Genomic DNA, 18,567 nt, shown 5'->3' with positions numbered 1-18,567 from the left:
TTTTAGTCACACTCTTCTATGTGCCAAGATGGCTTTTTCTATCTCAGGATTCTTCCTTCCAGGTACAGAGCAATGCTCTCTTCCTTTCATGAACTAGCCTGTGTGATTTAGCCCACCTTCACTCTCATACCACCGCTCTATAAGACTCTCTAAGGATGATCTGGCAATTAATCAAGTACTACTTGTAACGTCTCTACCACTGTTGCCTTCAACTGTTCTTGACTTTCTATTAATTTTTTGTATGTTTTTGTTCTTCGCTGCAACTAGTCTACTCTTTGCATTTTTTAATAAAGTTTAGTGCAACAGAATAGGTGTCCGTGGTAGATAGAATAATGGCCCCCAATAATGTCCATGTCCTAATTCCAGGAACCTGTGCATATGTTAGGTTACATGCAAAGAGGAATTAAGATTGCAGATGGAATTAATATTGCTAATCAGCTGACCTGAATATAGGGAGATTATTCTGGGTTATCCGAGTGGGCCCAATGTAGTCACAAGCGTCCTTAAAATGTGAAGGAGGTCAGAGGAGGAGATGAGGTGATAGTTACGCAAAGTTGGAGCAATGTGTTATGAGAAGTACTCAGCCCTCCATTGCTGGCTTTGAAGATGGGGGAAGGAGGCCACAGGCCAAGCAAGGTGGGCAGCTTCTCGAGGCTGGAGAAGGCAAGGAAATGGCTTTTTCCCGGGAGCCCCCAGAATGGAATGTTGGCCTGCTGACACCTGGATTTTTGTCCCGTGAGACCCATATTAGACTTTCAACCTACAGAAGTGTAAGGCAAATTTGTGTTGTTTTGTTTTAAGTCATTAAGCTTATGGTAATTTGTTTCAGCATCAACAGAAAATTAATATAGTGTTAAATATTATTTTCCTTCATTCACATTAAAATCAAGAAAAGATAAAACCAAAGCTGCTGAAGTAATAGAAAAATGTAAAGCTGTATACTTTCTGAGGAAGTTTATCTTAATCACCCCCAAATGTCTCTCATTATTTCTTTATTTCTCCTTAGCGCTTACGTATTCCATTTATATATATGCGTATCATTTGTGGCGATTTTATTTTATAATGGTGTTATTATAACTGTATTTTACAACTGTGTTAATATCATTTCCTGGGCATATATTTTTTTCCCAAGGATTCAAAAGGCTCTTAAGAAGCAGGGGACGTGTATTCAGTCCCTAGGAATTTGTGGCCAGAGGTAACCAACTTCGGTCTATAAATGCCTGTTACCAACATCTTATCTTATGGGTTCCTTAAGGCAGACCATGGACTCAGCTGTCTACAGCCTACTTCTCAGAGATGTTTTTACAGTTTTATTTCAGCCTTAATTTATAAGCACCCTAAAACTCCTAAAAAATCTGAACAGATTAGTAAATATTTAGAAAGTGGACTTACTATATTTTAATTCCACTGGATATGTCACGTAAAATTTAGGGAGGTTTTATGTTTTTCCAGAATTGTATGGTTCACTATCTTAAGAAAGGTGTATATATTTATCCTGAAGATTGTCAGATCGAAAAAGTGAGGTAGGAGGGTTTGTAGTCCAGACTAGGAGAGAAAGGAAGGAGTCTGGATACCCCCAAATCTCTAACAGACCTGGGTACGAAGTAGACTCCAGTGTGGAGAAAGGGGAGGGCACAGCAGGTGGGTCTGAAAGGAACTATTTGGAGGACAGTCTAACTTTTGTATTGCATGTCAAAGTCAGCATAGACCTTAAACAACTAGCATTACCAGGCTACTCTTGGAAGCCACGGCTAAAATTCCTAGGCTCTACCAAAATCAAAGAAAAGTAAGAAAATAAATAAGTAGTCAGTTGGAAACGGGAAGACATGGCATCATTGTAACCCTGGGGGGAAAAAAAAAAAGCTGATGTGTAAATGGGGTTCTGGGCAAGTAACCACATGGTGCTGTGCAGAAGGGAATTGGTGAGGCAGCTGGCCCTGGCCAGATGCCCTTCTCCCAGGCAGGTCCAGCCCAAGCCCTCAAGTTAGCATCTGTTATCTGGCCCTGAGTAGCCTTAAAAAAGTTGCTTACCCTGATTTCTCCAAACATAAAATTGGGGCAGTGGGATTTGCCATTTCTGTGTAGCCTAGGCCTGTGGTGAGAATTAATTAGTGTTTTTAAAGTGCTGTGGGTTTGGTTTGGTTTATTTATTTTCTCAGGATGAAAGCCAGTATGCTAGCACCAAGTGTTAACAGCGAAGGTTTGATGTGTGTTACTTGAGATGCACTGTGTGAAGTGGGATGGATGGGCTATGAGACTTGTGGGACTGCCTTTGGCATCGAGAAGGTCACATTTCCAAACACACGTTCGTACTCCCCTAAGTGAAGGAGGCAGAATAAAAGCCTTTAGGAAAATTAAAAAGGAGCAGAGTTATCTGTGTTCAGGCTCTGTGATTGAGGGCACACACCAACCCAAACCACGGAAAACTTGACCAGCTGCTGAAGACAAACACTGGCAGCCAGAGAAGACACGAAATTCTGCTCACTTTGTGACAAGCTGTAAAATGAGCTCCTATAGTCGATAAGAGAGAGAACTGCAACGCAGGCTGTCAGGGTCTCAGGGCTGACAGCTGAGCAGAAATGCTGTCTCACACGAGCTTCTCTGACCCAGGACATGTGGGCATAAGGAGCAGGAACCCCAGTACCCCTCAACTCCCACTCACTAAGAACCCAGCAGCTTTACAGATATTACAGTCTCACCAGAACCCTCTGAGCTGGTTGTTCAAAATAAATCTCTTTGGCTTTATTACTGATTATGGAAGTTCTACGTGCTCATTACTAAATATGAAAACTGCAGAAATACAGAAAGTAAAAGGTACAGGCACCTCCTTCCAACCCCAACAGCCAGAATATAATTGCTGCTAACTCTTGTTTAGATATATTTATAGGAGATAGCTATAATTGTCCTCAAGCTATAGGTGATGAAACTAGTAACTCAAAGAACTTATTCATACATTTACAGGAAATACTGGGTTGTCGGAAAAGTCATGACGCATTTTTGCAACAAAAAAACAGAAAAAAATACGTCATGACTTTTCCGACAATCCAATATATCAAAACTGGGATTCAAACTCTGCATGTTCCATTAGGCTACACTGCCCTGTCCCCACACCCTGAGCCATCATCCCTCCACCACCCTCAAATGTAATTACTACAAGCACTGACAGGGTTTCCACAACTAGCTTTACAAACAGAAGCTGCTAAGCTATGAGGATGTAACACACAGCATAGGGAAGAGAGTCAATAACATCGTCATAACTATGTACAGTGACAGATGGTTACTGGATTTATTGTGGTGATATCGCAGGGTATATTAATGTTGCATCACTATGTACAACTAATATAATACAGTATGTCAATTATAATGAAAAATAAGTTAATTTAAAAAAAAATCTTTTGGGCCGGCTGAGTGGTGTGTTGGTTAAGAGCTGGTTTGGGACACCAGTTCTGAGCAGCAGGGCCCCAGTTTGGATCCCACATGAGGGCCAGAGACGCTGTGCCCACTACAGCTAAGATGGTGAACAATAGCTTGACCTGGAGCTGGGTTGCTGTGAGTCGCCGGCAACAGCATAGGCTACAGTGGGCTGCCGTAAGCTACCGTGAGTGGCCGGCAGCTGGCGTGAGCTGCCAAGAGCTGCTGTGAGTGGCCGTCCAGTGGCCGATGACCGATCTGCCTCACCCGGGAAGAGCACAATGATAATACCAACATGGGCCAGTGAAGCGACGTCCTCCACAACTACACTGAAGAACAAGAACAGAAGGACAGCAACTTGTCTGTTCCCCTTCCCCAATTCCCCAATAAAAATCTTAAAAAAAAAACACTTTTAAAAATACCCAGAAGCTGCTGTCATCAATAGTCAGATTATATTTGAAACCACAAGGTTAATGTAACTATTACACCCATTTTTCAGCCTCATTTAAGTGCATAATGCTCCAACATGCTGTTATTTGAGTGAGGTGATTGTAAAAAGATCTGGGTGCCCTTTCCCCACAAAACCAGTGTGGAACAGAAAGCAAAGAGACCACTGAAATCAGTAGGACGTGACTTATGTGTGAGGTCTGGACCTGGAGAGCCCTGAGTTCCCGCTCTGTTATTGATGAGCTGTGTGTGACTGATGCCTCAGTTTCGCCTTCTGGATTAGAAAGAGGATGGATGAACTGAATGCGAGGTGCCTTCTACCCTCTGGGATTGTATGCAATGATGAGCAAGCTCATCATTGCAAGTTGGTGGGCCGCATGCATCCCACCTAACTTTTAAAATTCTGCTCAATAACTAATTTCAGGCTGAAAGATAGAAAATTGCCCCCGTATTGCTTCTTCTCAAATATGCCCAGGAAGAAATGAAAGTGCACATTATTTTCAAATGTGTGATATTATTATGCTTGCTAGATTTATTCTAATTCAATGAGTGGATGAAAACCAACTTAAAGGACTGATTTATTAGCATACATTCTTTCAGTATGTATACATCTCCGATACGTAAGGCACCGAGAGCTATGCAGATGAAATCTTGCCCGCTTTGGAGCTTATGGCTCTGGGGGGAGAAAACACAGTAATATAAAGAACGACAATCTGAGGTCGCAAGAGCTCCGTGTCCTAGGATGCTCCAGAGAAACTCAAGGGACTCACATTTGGTGGGATCAAGGAGATCTTCTTGGAGGAGTAGAAGTGTGAACTGGGCCCTAAACGAGGGTTAGAGAAGCAAAGGAAGATGAAGGGGGCTGAAGGAGAGCATTGCAGTGGTGCTGAGGGGCCGTTTCAGCAGCTGAATGGCAGAGGTTGTAGGAGGCAGGCTAAGGGCACATGGCTATGAGCAGTTGGCATCCAACAACAGGTATCAAGCAGGAAACTGAGAGGCTACGAGTATGTCCATGTGCTCTTGCAGGCCAGTTTCTAACAAAACTTAAAGCCTAATTTACCTATGGTACCTGCAATAGTACCTAGCATGTCGTCGGCGGTCAGTATCTACTAAATAAATAGTCTTGGAAATGGCAACCGAACGTCAGGAAACGGATTTGAAAGTCGCTCTACAGAGGAAACAGGGAGTAGCTACAAGTGTGCAAACCTGGACGAGTCTTGGATCTCGAGTATAGATTTGGAAATTTTACCACAGAAAATGCACGTGTGAGAGAGGAGGGGGAGGGAAAATTGTTCTTTCACCCTGTAATCATGAGTAGGAATAACATCTCATTATACCCTTTAAAGAGAGGAGGCCCTTTAAATGAAATAGTAACAAAGCTGTACAGAATCACTTTGAAGACTTGGCCTTTGGTGATGTGAAAAATGCTAACATCTGTCAGTGCCCTTCATCTATAATCAAGCTCTATCAGCAGAATCTGAGAGCTTTATCCATGTGCACATGTGTCAGGTATATATGTGTACGTTACACAATTGGATGTACATGAGAATTCTAATGCACAGAATGCCACATCTGATGGCCAAGGTGAGTTGTGGTCGCAGATGGAGTAGGGTCATTACTTCGAACCAGCCCAGATCTGGCCTAGGGCCTGCAGGTTGGCCTCTGAAATTATTTTTCTTCCTAGTCTGAGGCAGGTTGGCTGGAACCTAGGGGAGGCCCAGAATTTGCAGCTGGAGCTCTCCAGAACCAAATAATGCTGAACTCACACCTGCAGGATCTTGGGGCCAAACTTGGGATTACGGCTGCTCCTCGCCACTTTGGATGCTTCCAGACTTCCCCATAAATCAGCTTAAATGGTACCATCCCGTTCCCTCGGGCTCTCGCGCACGTTTCCTCCACAGCCCACCCTATACAGCTGGAGAAAGACACCGAGTCTAGGTCAGGCTGCTTGAAAAAAGTATTTTAAAGACATGGGGGGAGAAAAGAATCCTTGAGATTTATTCTGAGGAAGGAGGAAAGAGAAACAGGTACTATCTGAACAGACCCCAGAACAGGTCCATCCAAGGTTACCTCAGAGCAAAGCCTCTGAAGATGAATGTATTTTCCTCAAAGCACACAGGGAAGTACTTGCAGCCCACATGTGTGACACTGGCCATGGGGGCTGGGGACAGGGGAGGAAAAAGTATAATAGAGCCATATTTGAGGCACCGAGAGGACTGGTGACTGATGAAACAACGAGAGGGAACTTGCCAAGGAGGCAGGAGCACAGAGAGAACAGCAAGAAGACGTGCCTGGCCTTGGAAGGGAAGTCAGGCTGGGCTGAACCCACAGGCAGGGGCTTTATAATTATATGTTATTCTATTGAGGATGTCTGGGAGGACCCAATTGTTGCTTATATTACTTGGGTTGTTTTTGTTTGTGGTTTTATCTCAGTTTGTCTATGTGACCATTACCATAAAATAGGAACGATTTGCTACAGAGCTATTAGAAATCAGTTATTAAAACAGTATTCTGAAAGATCAAGATATATTCTACAAGAAAAGAGGGCTTTAATATCCCTTAAATGCCACAATACTGTATTCTTTTCTTTTTAGTGAACATGTACATTTTATTGTTTTTACTGGTAAGGAAAAAAAAGGACCGAGGGTACTTCTAGCCACAACCTACCAAGGGTATGTGACCATGAAAACAACCCTAACTCCCCCAGTAAGAAGAGCCTCTGGGGGCGCCTTATATGCTTAGAATAAAAGGAAGGGGATGTAGGTGCTAAAGCCCAAGAGGTGGGCCTCTGAGGGGCCCTGGGCTTCCCTGGGAAACTTCTAACATCTATTGCTATGATTCATGACAGAAGGGGACACTGGCCCATCACACCCAACAATACCCACCTAAGGAGAGAGATTGGTTATGTAGGAAAAGTTGATTGATGCAGTGTGTTTTAGAATAGGGATTAGAAAGGTGGGCCAGGTATAGTAATAACAAAATCATATAGTAATCCAAATGACTCTAGCACTTTCAATGTTTCTAACATTTTCTGTTATATTCACCTATTTATGACCATGCTGTTGGCTACATCACTGCTTATTAACGAGTGCACCCTTTCTGGCAGGGTGAAAAAGGAGAGAAACCGAGTAAGCAGCTTTGCTCCTTTAAGGGCCTATTTACATAGAGACCCACAGAATGTTAAAAGGGGGAAGGGAATTTAGACATCATTTAATTCTTCACCTCACAGGTGAGGACACTGGTAATGTGGCTTTTGGAAAGGTGGAAGTAAAACACTACCCCTTCTGCCTTAAGTAAGTACACATAACCTGGGAAGTGCTAGAGTTAGAAAGCAAAGAAATGTTCTGTGATAACAATGACTCAATTGTCAATCCTTAATTTATACCCTAGATTGGCTGCTTTCTGATTTCATTCCCCCCAAACCGACAGAACATATTCATAAAACAGATTCTATGAATATGATTTGCAGACTTGGCTGTCCTATGAATACATATATTCCTATAGCTGGATTTATTTTTTTCCCTACAAATTAATTGCACAGGAAAGGAAATGGGCTTGTACCATCATCCTATAAAGGAGCAGGCCCCCAAAGATAGCTGTCTTTTTTCCAAGTGCTGCACAGTGAGTTGAAATGAACAGAAAAAGCCAAGAGAACAGGTCCTTGCATGAGGAAGAAGTGGCACTTTGCTACATGCAGGCACAGACAGTAGAGAATGCTGCCTGATGTTTTGTGGACAGTGAATGGGGTTCTATGGCAATGTCATTACATGCACGAGTCAGGACAAGAGTCCCCAGCTGGCAGGGAAGGCCACCAGGAAGACCTAGAGTGGCTTCAAGGAGGGGGAAAGGTACAGCAGAAGGCCAGAAAGTGTCCTTGATTTTGTGACAGCAATAAAGGGTCTTAGTAAGTCCATCATTTAATACGTATATGGGAAATTGACTCCCAGAAAAATGAAGGGACTTGCTCAAGACCTTATAGTCTATGGGTGGCAAAACTAAGACAATTCTCTATTCTGATTTCCAGGCCCTTATTAACGTTTACACTGGAGCTAGGGACACTTGAGGGAAGACAGTGAAAATCACAGCAGGTTAGACAAAGAACCCTGCAGCAAGCAGCATTATGGCCAGGTTACATAGGAATAGACTTCATAAACTCCCATTTCTGATGCCAAGACAAAATACATCTTAGTGAGTGAAGGGGGCTTAAGGCTTTTCATTTGCAGGTGGGACTCAGTAGGTAAGGACAGTTTACAACTATTATATTGTGGGCTGCATATTCAGCACATCCCTGGATGTTATACTGGGCTTATGCAGTGCATTAAATTATTCAGAAGTTTTAAAAACCATTCCTGCCTCTGCCTCCCTTCTATTCCCTTCTGGCCACCCTGAGAGATTCGGGTATGACTGGCCCTTGGTTAAGAATCACTGCTCTAGTGAGCCAGTTACAGACTAGAACGTGTCATATCCCTTAGGCATACTAGGGCAGAGAAAAGTTTAAGAACCATGGATGTAGTAGGCTCACAGTAACTATCATGGTCTGCGATCCTTTTACACAGCTGATCAAAGCATTTCCCAGCACCTTCTAGAATAATCCTTCTAGGCCAATAGAAATACCTGGGTAATTAAAAATTTTCTATTAGCCACATTAAAAAAGAAACAGGTGGCCGGCTGAGTGGCTCAGTTGGTTAAGAGCTCGCTCAAGAGTTTGAGCTCTGAGCAACAGCGGTTCGAGTCAGCCCGAGCTGAGCAGCCGCTGNTTGGTTAAGAGCTCGCTCAAGAGTTTGAGCTCTGAGCAACAGCGGTTCGAGTCAGCCCGAGCTGAGCAGCCGCTGAGCTGCCAACAGGTGGCAGGGTTGGTTAAAAAAAAAAAAAAAAAGAAACAGGTGAGATTAATAGTAATAACACATTTAGCTCAACATATCCAAAGTATGCCATTTCAATAAAGAGTAAATATATATTATGATATATTATACTTTTTCTTACTGAGTCTTCAAAATCTAATGTGTATTTTACACTTACAGCATGCCTCAATCCACAATTAGCCATATTTTAGGTGTTCAATAGCCACATATAACTAGTGGTTACCACATTGGACTGCCCTTCCCTTGCCTCTCTCATTGACATCTTTACTTCAATAGAAATAGAAATTTCTCCCTACTACAGCCATCCCTTCCTGTCTCAGGACCCTTTCCTTTTCAAGTTTAATGTTTCTACTTTGGTCTTTAGTCTATCCCCATTCTCCTCCATTCCATCATCAAGTAATCATTATTGAGTGCCTACCAAGTGCTGGGTATTTGTGTTAACTTATGAGGATGAAAAAATAAATAAGACATAGATCTTGACTTCCAGGAACTCTCAGCTTAGTGGGTAATGAAGACACATACTAGAGAATTTGATAAAAGCTCTAGAGAGATACATACCAAGGGGCATACAGAGGAAGGCTGCTTCTTCTGGGCTTCTGGAAAGCATTCAGGGATGGGACATTTGGGCTGGGTTTTAAGGGATGAAGAAACACGGTGGAGAGGCAGGGAAAGGTGTTTCAGGCAGAGGGAAAAGGATATCAAGATATAAGTGTGACGATCTGCATGCTTAGACATGGCAAGTGTCTCCTAGGGGAAGAAGATGGCAGGGAGCCTGGAGTGAGGCTGGAGAGGTGAACTGGAGAGAATGAGCCCAATGACACATTCAGAATTACCGTGGGTCATTCTGTGAGCAGGGAAATCTTGTGGTAGGTTGCAGCACAAACTGGAAAGGACAAAGAAGTAAGAGAGCCTGAGCGAAGGGGGTAGCAGTATATTTAGAAAGGAGGGGATATCAGCACCAAGTGAGTGAAGGGAATGTAAGAGCACTGTTTTCTGAAGACAGTCTCTAGATGAGCATTATGATGGAAGCTAGGCGAAGGGCGTAATAGATAATTGTCACCTTGCAGCTGCCGACTTGAATGCTCCTGTGCACTGATCCTTTGAAGCCATAAGGAAGTGTCTTGGAATGCTAAGACACGAGGGAATGATCTCGGTAAAACTTCCTTATCAGGTGGTCTGGGAATGCTGATGCCATCCCGAGGATCATACGCATGTGTGAAAGCACAACTCGTGCTTAATCACAATGAGTTTCGGTGAAGCAGCTGCCAGTCTAATTGAATCAATTAACTGGGTATAGATATTCAAATTGACCTCTTGGTGACCATTGTAAATAAAAGCTTTACGCCCGCCAGTATCAGGGCTCCCTCTCTCGGTCTGAAGAGACAAGACCCCTGGCCCCCGCAGAAACTCTACTTTTGACTCTTGTGATTTCTTAACCCTTCGCCGCCCCTTCTCGAGCCTCCCAGCCCTTGTCACGCGGGACGTGATATCTGGCTCCCCAACGTGGGGCCTCGAAGACATGATATCTGGTGCCCTGAAGATGTGATAGGTAATGCTTTCCAAGCCCGGACTCACTATGCTAGCATGGTATTTATACAGGATTATTATAGTCTCTTGTGATCTGAGAGCACTAAATGGCCTCTTTCTCTGAAGAATTAACAGGGCTCCCTATGGGTTCATTGAGGCAGTAGGCAGAAAGAAGCTAAATTACTTCCAGGATTGCTAGGTAGGTTGGGCCTGTGAGACACTGCAGGGACTGGGACGCACCTGACCAGCTCGAGCAGATGATGTGGTGGCTTATTGGACCTTGAGTTTTCTGGAAGAAGGCTGGAGCTCTCAGGTAAGAACAGGATAACAACAGCATGACAGGTACAATGAGAAGGACCTTTTGAGTCCACGGGTTCTCCTTTTATAGATGGGAGAGCTGAGGTGTGGAGAGTGAAACGGCGTAAAGGTCTTCCAGCTAGCAAGTGGCAGTCAACAGTTGAATTCACCCTCTGTGGCACCAAAGCCACAGTGAGATTAGGACAACAGGTGCCATGGACAACTGTTTACCTTTATAGCAAAGTCAAGTGGGAAAAGAGAAAGGCTAGAGACATACGAGGTAACAAAACTGTCTTTGTGAGCCAAAAGATTGAGTGTAGCAGCAGTGAACAAGATACTCACATGGAGAAACGTCCACAAAGATTGGGTCGATGTTATGCAGCAGCTCCACTCTGGGGGAAGGGCTTCCTTCACTAGAAAAGAATGTTTTTAGGAAACATTAATTTCCTCTATCAAATGGGTATGAATGATTTTAATACTTCCTATCGCTATATTTGTAAGTAGTAACAAACCTGCAGTTAACTTTGTCATGAATTTAGGCCTCCAAAATCGATGGTGGAGGCATTTACCTTCAAGTAGTCATCATTTGTCTACATTATAACAGTGACTGAATATTTACATAAGAACTTCCATGCCAAGCACATGACAATTTTAAAAAAACAAGGCTTGTGACCTTTTGCAATAAACAGTGTGGCTGTATTTAAACACGACCATGCTTTACAGCAGTTAAATGAGAACTTAAGTCATCCTGTGGAGACTGCATACTGAACCCTCACAGGGAAATGAAGAGCATCCGCCAAGATGGCAGCATCCATATTACAGATGCAAAATGCCTTTTAAATATTAGACTGTGTGAGAAAAATTAATGTCTCCCATATCCAGATTTGCAACATGGAACATATATTCAATACAAATAAATGTCAAATAGCCTAACCTCTTCAACATAAAAAAAGAAAGTGTATTTATAAATGCAATCACATTAGTACTGGAAAAAAACCCTGGAGATCACTTAGTTCAACACTGTCATGTTACAGATGAGGAAGGTAAGTTATTGCCCAAATAATGGGTTGTATGACTCTCAAAATAGTGTTCTTAAACAATTGGGAGCATAAACAGCATCAGATTTTTGTGGGATGTGAGTACTCAGGTCATTTTGCTAGTATATACTCAGCCTTATGGAAGAAGTTATTAGACACAATCTCAATTGTTGGGAGAGTACTGAGGACAACTTGATAATTCAACAGAAGGTTGCCAAGTATTGCTACCACCCTGGGGTTGTGCACAACTGAATAACCAGTTAAGGCCTCTGATATAACCAAGAAGCCATGTTTTCAGATGGCCCAATATCCACACTCCAAACTCACAGATAGTTGTCTACAGCAGTGGCTTGGGATTTTAAGGACCATAAAATTTCAAAAAATCTGGGTTGTGACTGGCAACATATATTTGCCAACTAAGGAAACATTAAAACAAAATAAAATTAATTCAAAACAAAACCAAAAAACTTCAACTACCATCACCATTATTTTATATATTCTGGATGCAAGTCCCTTATCAAATGCATTTGTTAATGTTTTCTCTAATTCTATGGGTTGTCTTTTTGCTTTCTTGACAGTATCATTTGCAAAACAAAAGTGTTAGCATATGATACAATTTCTTCCTCAAAGGTAAGTGGGTTGGAGAAAAAAAAATGTTTTGTATGTTCATTACATAGTTTTCAGTAATATTAACTGTGTGATCACTATAATCTTGTAGAATAAATTGTGGTCTCATCAAGTTCATAAAATGCTTATGTGATTGATCATTGCTATATTACAACATGTGTTAGCTTCTATCTTTCATATGTATCTATAGGTAATGCTACAAATATGGTACCATTTGATTATTATTTTTTGTATTATACTCTTCCGAAGTTTCATTTCCATACAACTAAAGCACGAGAAAGTGGGCAATGTCAATTGTTCCAATGGTTTATGGTCTTACCTCTGACCAGTTCTGAAGGTCCCATTCTCATATGCAGAACAGCATTGTCTTGAAGAGCACAGCTATTTGGGGTTTGCATCTGAACTCCACAAGTGACTGGCTAAGTAAACTAGAGCCTTGTTTTTCTTACTAGTAGACTATGGATAAAAGTACCTACTTTCAGGGTTGTTATGAAAATTAAATGAGGCAACATATGTAAAGCACTTAGCACAGTGTCTGGGATATGTTAAGTGTTGAATAAGCTGGTCACTTCAAACAACAAATTTCATTGCAAAATGTAAATCCTGATGCTGCAGACATGGAAAAAAAATGTAATCACAGATACAAGTCTAGAACCTGAGATACAGCTATAAGAATAATATGGCGATACAATGGAATATTAACATTCCTATCCATTCTTCTTGTTGGCAAGAGTTCCTCTTCTGACATACAGTGATGTAGCTATAACTTCAATTTCTAAGGCATTATACTCTCTCCCATGCAAGAGCCTCTTTTTAGAAGTTATCAGTGTCAAATATAGCTAAGTCATACAGTCTACTCATTACAAACTGCATATAAAAACGATATATTGCCACCTGTTTTCTAAGAATTTTCCTTATTTTTCGGTCAGGCAGATGACATTGTTTAGCTGTATAAGCAACACTATCTTCACTAGACTGTTGATTCCATCTGTGAAATGTAAATCTCTGAATCATAATGACTGATGATGTTCACGGTAAGTGATTTTTCGATGATCAACACAAGTTCCTTGTTTTTAGGTGAACCAACATAAGGGGTGTTTTTATTATGGCAAATGTTTGGTCTCCAGGCTGATAAGAACAAAGGAAAGCTCTCTAACTAGCATCTTTAAGGTAGGCACCTATGGGACTGTTCAAGGGTCCTGACTGCACAATGCTCACTGCCTGCCCAAGCATACATTAGTGGTTATGGTAGACAAAGAATTAGGTAAAGAAAAAAAACTGAACAATGTTGTTCACACTGACCACTTAATGACAGAGAACTATCGGTACCTCTAAACCAGTGAAATGGGCATGTTTCATGCATGTCCATAACAACCAAACTGGGGTTATTTGGTGGGGGAGAGGTTGGACTAGGCCAGTTAGAATAACAGACGCTAGCATTTATAGAGCATTTATTATGTGACACATACTATTTTAATGCTTTACATGTATTTAATTCTTGATACTATGATATAGACACAACCGTGGCACACTGCAGTTACGTGAGTTATAAGATTACAAGTGGGTAAGCAGATGATAGAATTGGGTTTGGAACTCAGGCAGACTGACTACCAAGTTCTCCACTCCAAACCACTCTGCTAAATGGTTTCCTCAGTGCATTGTAGACATGGCCTCAGTATCTCCTTGAATGTATTATATTTTCATTCATTTAGCTTATTTTTAAGGCACCACTAACAAATATCTCTATTGACTTCAAATACCTCTATTAATAAGAGTTAATCAAGCGGCCAAAGTGGCTCATTGGTTAACAGTTGGCTTGGGAGTGCAAGCTCTGAGCAGCAGGGCCCAGGTTCGGATCCCACATGAGGGCCAGTGATGCTGCGCCCTCTACAGCTAAGATAGTGAACAGCCTGCCTGGAGCTGGGCTGACATGAGTCGACGGCGACGGAGTAGGCTGCAGTGGGCTGCCGTAAGCTACTGTGAGTGGCCTGCAGCCAGTGTGAGCTGCTGTGAGCCACCATGAGCGGCCGTCCAATGGCCAACGACTGATCTGCTTCAGCCAGGAAGAGCGCAATGATCACAATACCAACATGGGCCAGTGAAGCGATGTCCTCCAGCTAGACTGAAGAACAAAAAGGACAGCAACTTGTCTGTTCCCCTTCCTCGATTCCCCAATGCTGTTCCCTCCTCCAATTCCCCAATAAAATCTTTAAAAAAAAAAGGAGTTAATCATTTTTTGCTCCATCATCTTCTCTTAAAGGCTGATATAAAATAGTATATAGTTAATTTTCTCTGATGATATTTCAGTATTAAATTTTAATTTAGCTCAAATTTCATATTTTTTGGATTAGTTAAAAAAAAACTGGGGAAGGAGAAAACTGATCAGTGACTAGTTTCCAATATGCTATAAATATTTTCTAAAAGTCTACAATTTCAGACACTGAGATCACGGCACTGTCCATTTATAAATAGAGTTTCCAGTTTTTAATTTCCATTTTCCAACTAGTTGAAGGGTGGGGCAGTAAAACATTTCCCATAAATAAATGAAACACTATTACATTCCATACCCCTTTTACCACTAGCTGCTGACCATCTGTCATAAAACACACCCTGGAAGGCAGTATCAAATTTTTAGAAATAGAAATAGCCATGGTAATATTTTCTGCTATGAAATTTTGACAAAAAAGTCACTGATTAAAAAAATTCAAGGGCCGGCCGAGTGGCGCGATGGTTAAGAACTGGCTTGGGACGCCAGAGGGCCCCGGTTCAGATCCCACATATGAGGGCCAGTGACACTGCCCTCCACAGCTAAGATGCTGAACAACAGCTCGACCTGGAGCTGGGCTGCTGTGAGTCACTGGGAAGGCGTAGGCTGCAGCCCCTGCGGCAGTGGGTTGTCATGGGCTGCCGTGTGTAGCCAGCAGCCAGCGTGAGCGGCCAGCAGCCGCAGTGAGTGGCCATCCAGAAGCCGGCAACTGATCTGCCTCACCCGGGAAGAGCGCAATGATGATGCCAACTTGGTCCAGTGAAGCAATGTCCACAACTAGACTGAAGAACAAAACAACAGCAACTTGTCTGTTCCCCTTCCCCCAACTCCCCAGCGCTGTTCCCCTTCCCCAATTCCCCAATAAAATCTTTAAAAAAATAAATAAATAAATAAAAATTCAAGTAATACCCACAGAGTAACATCCCTCCTGTTAACTCTTTGCAAGCATCTTTGTCATCGTTATCATCTTCACTTCAAGCTATGGAGCTGTGGCTATATTCCAGGCACTGTGCTAAGTGTTTTACACATGGTCTTTCACTAAATCCTCACATAAGTGCCTCTGAGGCAGGTACCACTACTAGTACATTTTACACATGAGGAAACATGCTTAGAGATGTTAAGTAACTTGCCCAAGATCACACAAATAACAAATGGAAGAGACAGGATTTGAACCAGATCTAACCAGTGTTCACATTTTTAACCATTATACTAGTGAAATAAATCTCTTATTGTGTGTATTTTCTTTGTTATATGGGTGTGAGTAATATTGGGCTTGCATAAATCCTGTGCTCCTTGAAAAGCCATTTCAACCTACAAACATTACCACAAATAGAGTTTAGGCATGTAAATGATAGAATTTTGACTGAGTTTGATGAGGAAATAGGTAACTTAAATTCATTTGATATAGAGTTATGTATGAGGAGAGAATTTTTTCATGTATATTTTTATTAAGGAATCTTATTAAAAATTTTAAAGTAGGCTATGTAAGAAATAATATTATAAAAAAATGGAATCATATCCTTCATATAATCTTTTCTCATCCATTACTGTAAAATAATTGGTACGACTTCTGGATTAGTATCTGGGCAAACCAGCAGAGCCTAATATGCTTTTCTTCCAATTTCCATTATAAAACCCATGAAGAATTACAAAGAGATGAAAACTGGCAACAGTATTGGAAACTAAAGAGAAGACCAGATGCCAAAGTCCCGAGGGGATTTTCACTAATGCCAGTGCTGAAGAGATTAACAACACATTCTTGGATTCTACCATGAGAATCAAAACCCAATGACACAGAAAACAGAAAAGGGTGGATTCACCCTGCCTACCTTTAGCTAGAGGTCTCAGGGGCCGCACCGCACAAAAAATGGGCAATGATCTCCCATTAGCTGTCTTCAGAGGTAGCCCATCATGCCTTTCCTCCCTCACCCTCAGCAGCAACCCCTCCCTATGTCTACCCAGAGAGCAAACACTAGGCTCCATGGAAGGAAACAGGAGAGTAGCATGATATGTAGCACCCTAGAATGTAGCACTCAATTACAAAAGTATTTGAAACAACCTGCAGAGCACTGCATACTATGGGCATAGGGTAGAAGCTCTTTTGTTAAAAAAGGTACAGTAGGGGGCCGGCCGAGTGGCGCGATGGTTTAGAACTGGCTTGGGATGCCAGAGGGCTCAGGTTCGGATCCCACATATGAGGGCCAGTGACACTGCCCTCCACAGCTAAGATGCTGAACAACAGCTCAACCTGGAGCTGGGCTGCCTTGAGTCGCCGGCGTTGGTGTAGGCTGCAGCCCCTGTGGCAGTGGGTTGCCATGGGCTACCGTGTGTCGCCAGCAGCCGCAGTGAGCGGCAGTCCAGAAGTCGGCGACTGATCTGCCTCGCCCGGGAAGAGCGCAACGATGGTGCCAACTTGGGCCAGTGAAGCAACGTCCTCCACAACTAGACTGAAGAACAAAAAGACAGCAACTTGTCTGTTCCCCTTCCCCCAATTCCCCAGTGCTGTTCCCATCCCCCCAATTCCCCAATAAAAATCTTAAAAAAAAAAAAGGTACAGTAGGGACTCAATAAATTACATGTCATCCCTAAACATTTTGCTTTAACTTAAAACATATATATGTATATACATGTTATATACATCATAAAAGGAGTGTTGTAATAATAAAGGTAATTAAACAGATCTATATATACAATTTCTCTATATGTGATTACAAAATTGAATGCAGAGAAAAAAAGTCTTTTTGAAAAGAACAGTTAAAGGATTGTCAATATTTTATTTCAGAAAGCTGGGTCTATGATCCCAGATTGAATTAACAAATACTTGATAGTAGAAAATAAGTAGGAAAATATTGATCAGGAAAGTAAAGACAATAACATTTTCTTTGGTTAGTTCTGCTTCCAGCCAAGATAGAGTAATAGGCAGACTGGACTTACCCGCCTACTTAACACAACCCTAAGTAAAATAGATAGAACATATGAAACAGCAGTTTTCAAACCGTGGGTATCAGGCAGAGGACTGTGATTCACCAAGGAGGTGAGTCTTATCATTGTCCTAACTTAACTTACTATCCATGACAGAGTTTCCAAGCCCTGGTGCAGGGAAGGGGAACTGAGGCATAGCCTAGTGGATTCCCTGAGTTGAAGACAGAGCTGAGAATCCAGTGAGACCAAGGGAGCTCAAGTTCATACGACAGAGTACCAGAATACCAGAGAAAAGAAAGCTATGCAGAAAGAGATTTTCAAAGGGTTCCCTGAGAGTGTTTAGCTGAGCACTGATCAGATGTAAGTGCAGCAAAATTGTGCAAAGCAAATATAATGGAGAGAGGTGGATAACTATTTCTACCCGGTACCGCATTTTGCCATGTGTAATGTGTTTTGCCCAAATTTTTGAGGGAAAAATTGGGATGCACATTATACATGGGCAGTACTAATTCTGTATCTATATCAATGTTTTAAATTCTTTTGATTATGCTCATGAGTTAAAAGTGTAACTTTAGAAATCAATAACGATATCCGTATGCAAATTAATACCCTGGAATACGATAATCAGTTTTATTGAACTTATGACCAACATGCAATGATGAAGAGTTCTTGGCCTACTGTGATGTGTAAATATTGTAAATTTGTTACCGGTACATAAAATTTCTTGTACCATAATATGTTAAAAAATAAATGCTAAAAATTCCTTTATAATACAAGAAAACAAGTACCTAAATATAAACAAATAAAAATTTGAATTGAAAAATTAAAATGAAAGATTTTTTTCCCCGAAAGTTTGGGCCAAAAACATGGGTGAGCATTATACTCAGGAGTGACTGCATTGGATACACAGCAAAATACATTATTTACACTCTAAAAAGACAATGATTGCCAACAGTGAGGTGCTAACATGAGAAAAGCTGTCTGTAGACTAAAACAATGGTACTAAGACAGATCATAGTGCTAGTAAGAATTTAAAACATAATTGAAGTGATAACACAATTTTCACTAAAAAGGGAATATTAATAATAAAAAGTTATTATTCAATAACCAGTCTGGGTCATCTTGGTAATGTTTGGACTAGAGTATTATTTTAGTGCAGAGGTTCATAACC

The 18,567-nt window shown here is 41.6% G+C and overlaps 1 protein-coding gene across 1 annotated transcript in view; it reads right to left on the bottom strand.

Annotated features, from left to right (window-relative positions):
• Positions 1–18,567, bottom strand: part of ARSB (arylsulfatase B) — a 138,705-nt gene that overhangs the window by 53,935 nt on the left and 66,203 nt on the right. Inside the window, exon 6 of the mRNA XM_019640999.1 lies at positions 10,887–10,957. Within this exon, the coding sequence (XP_019496544.1) occupies positions 10,887–10,957 (71 nt within the window). The remainder of the gene's footprint in view (positions 1–10,886; positions 10,958–18,567) is intronic.

Source organism: Hipposideros armiger, unplaced genomic scaffold, assembly GCF_001890085.2.
Source record: "Hipposideros armiger isolate ML-2016 unplaced genomic scaffold, ASM189008v1 scaffold_55, whole genome shotgun sequence".
In the NCBI taxonomy this organism is placed as follows: Eukaryota; Metazoa; Chordata; class Mammalia; order Chiroptera; family Hipposideridae; genus Hipposideros; species Hipposideros armiger.
The sequence above is the reverse complement of the archived record's forward strand: the minus strand, read 5'-3'. Positions and strand labels throughout refer to the sequence as shown.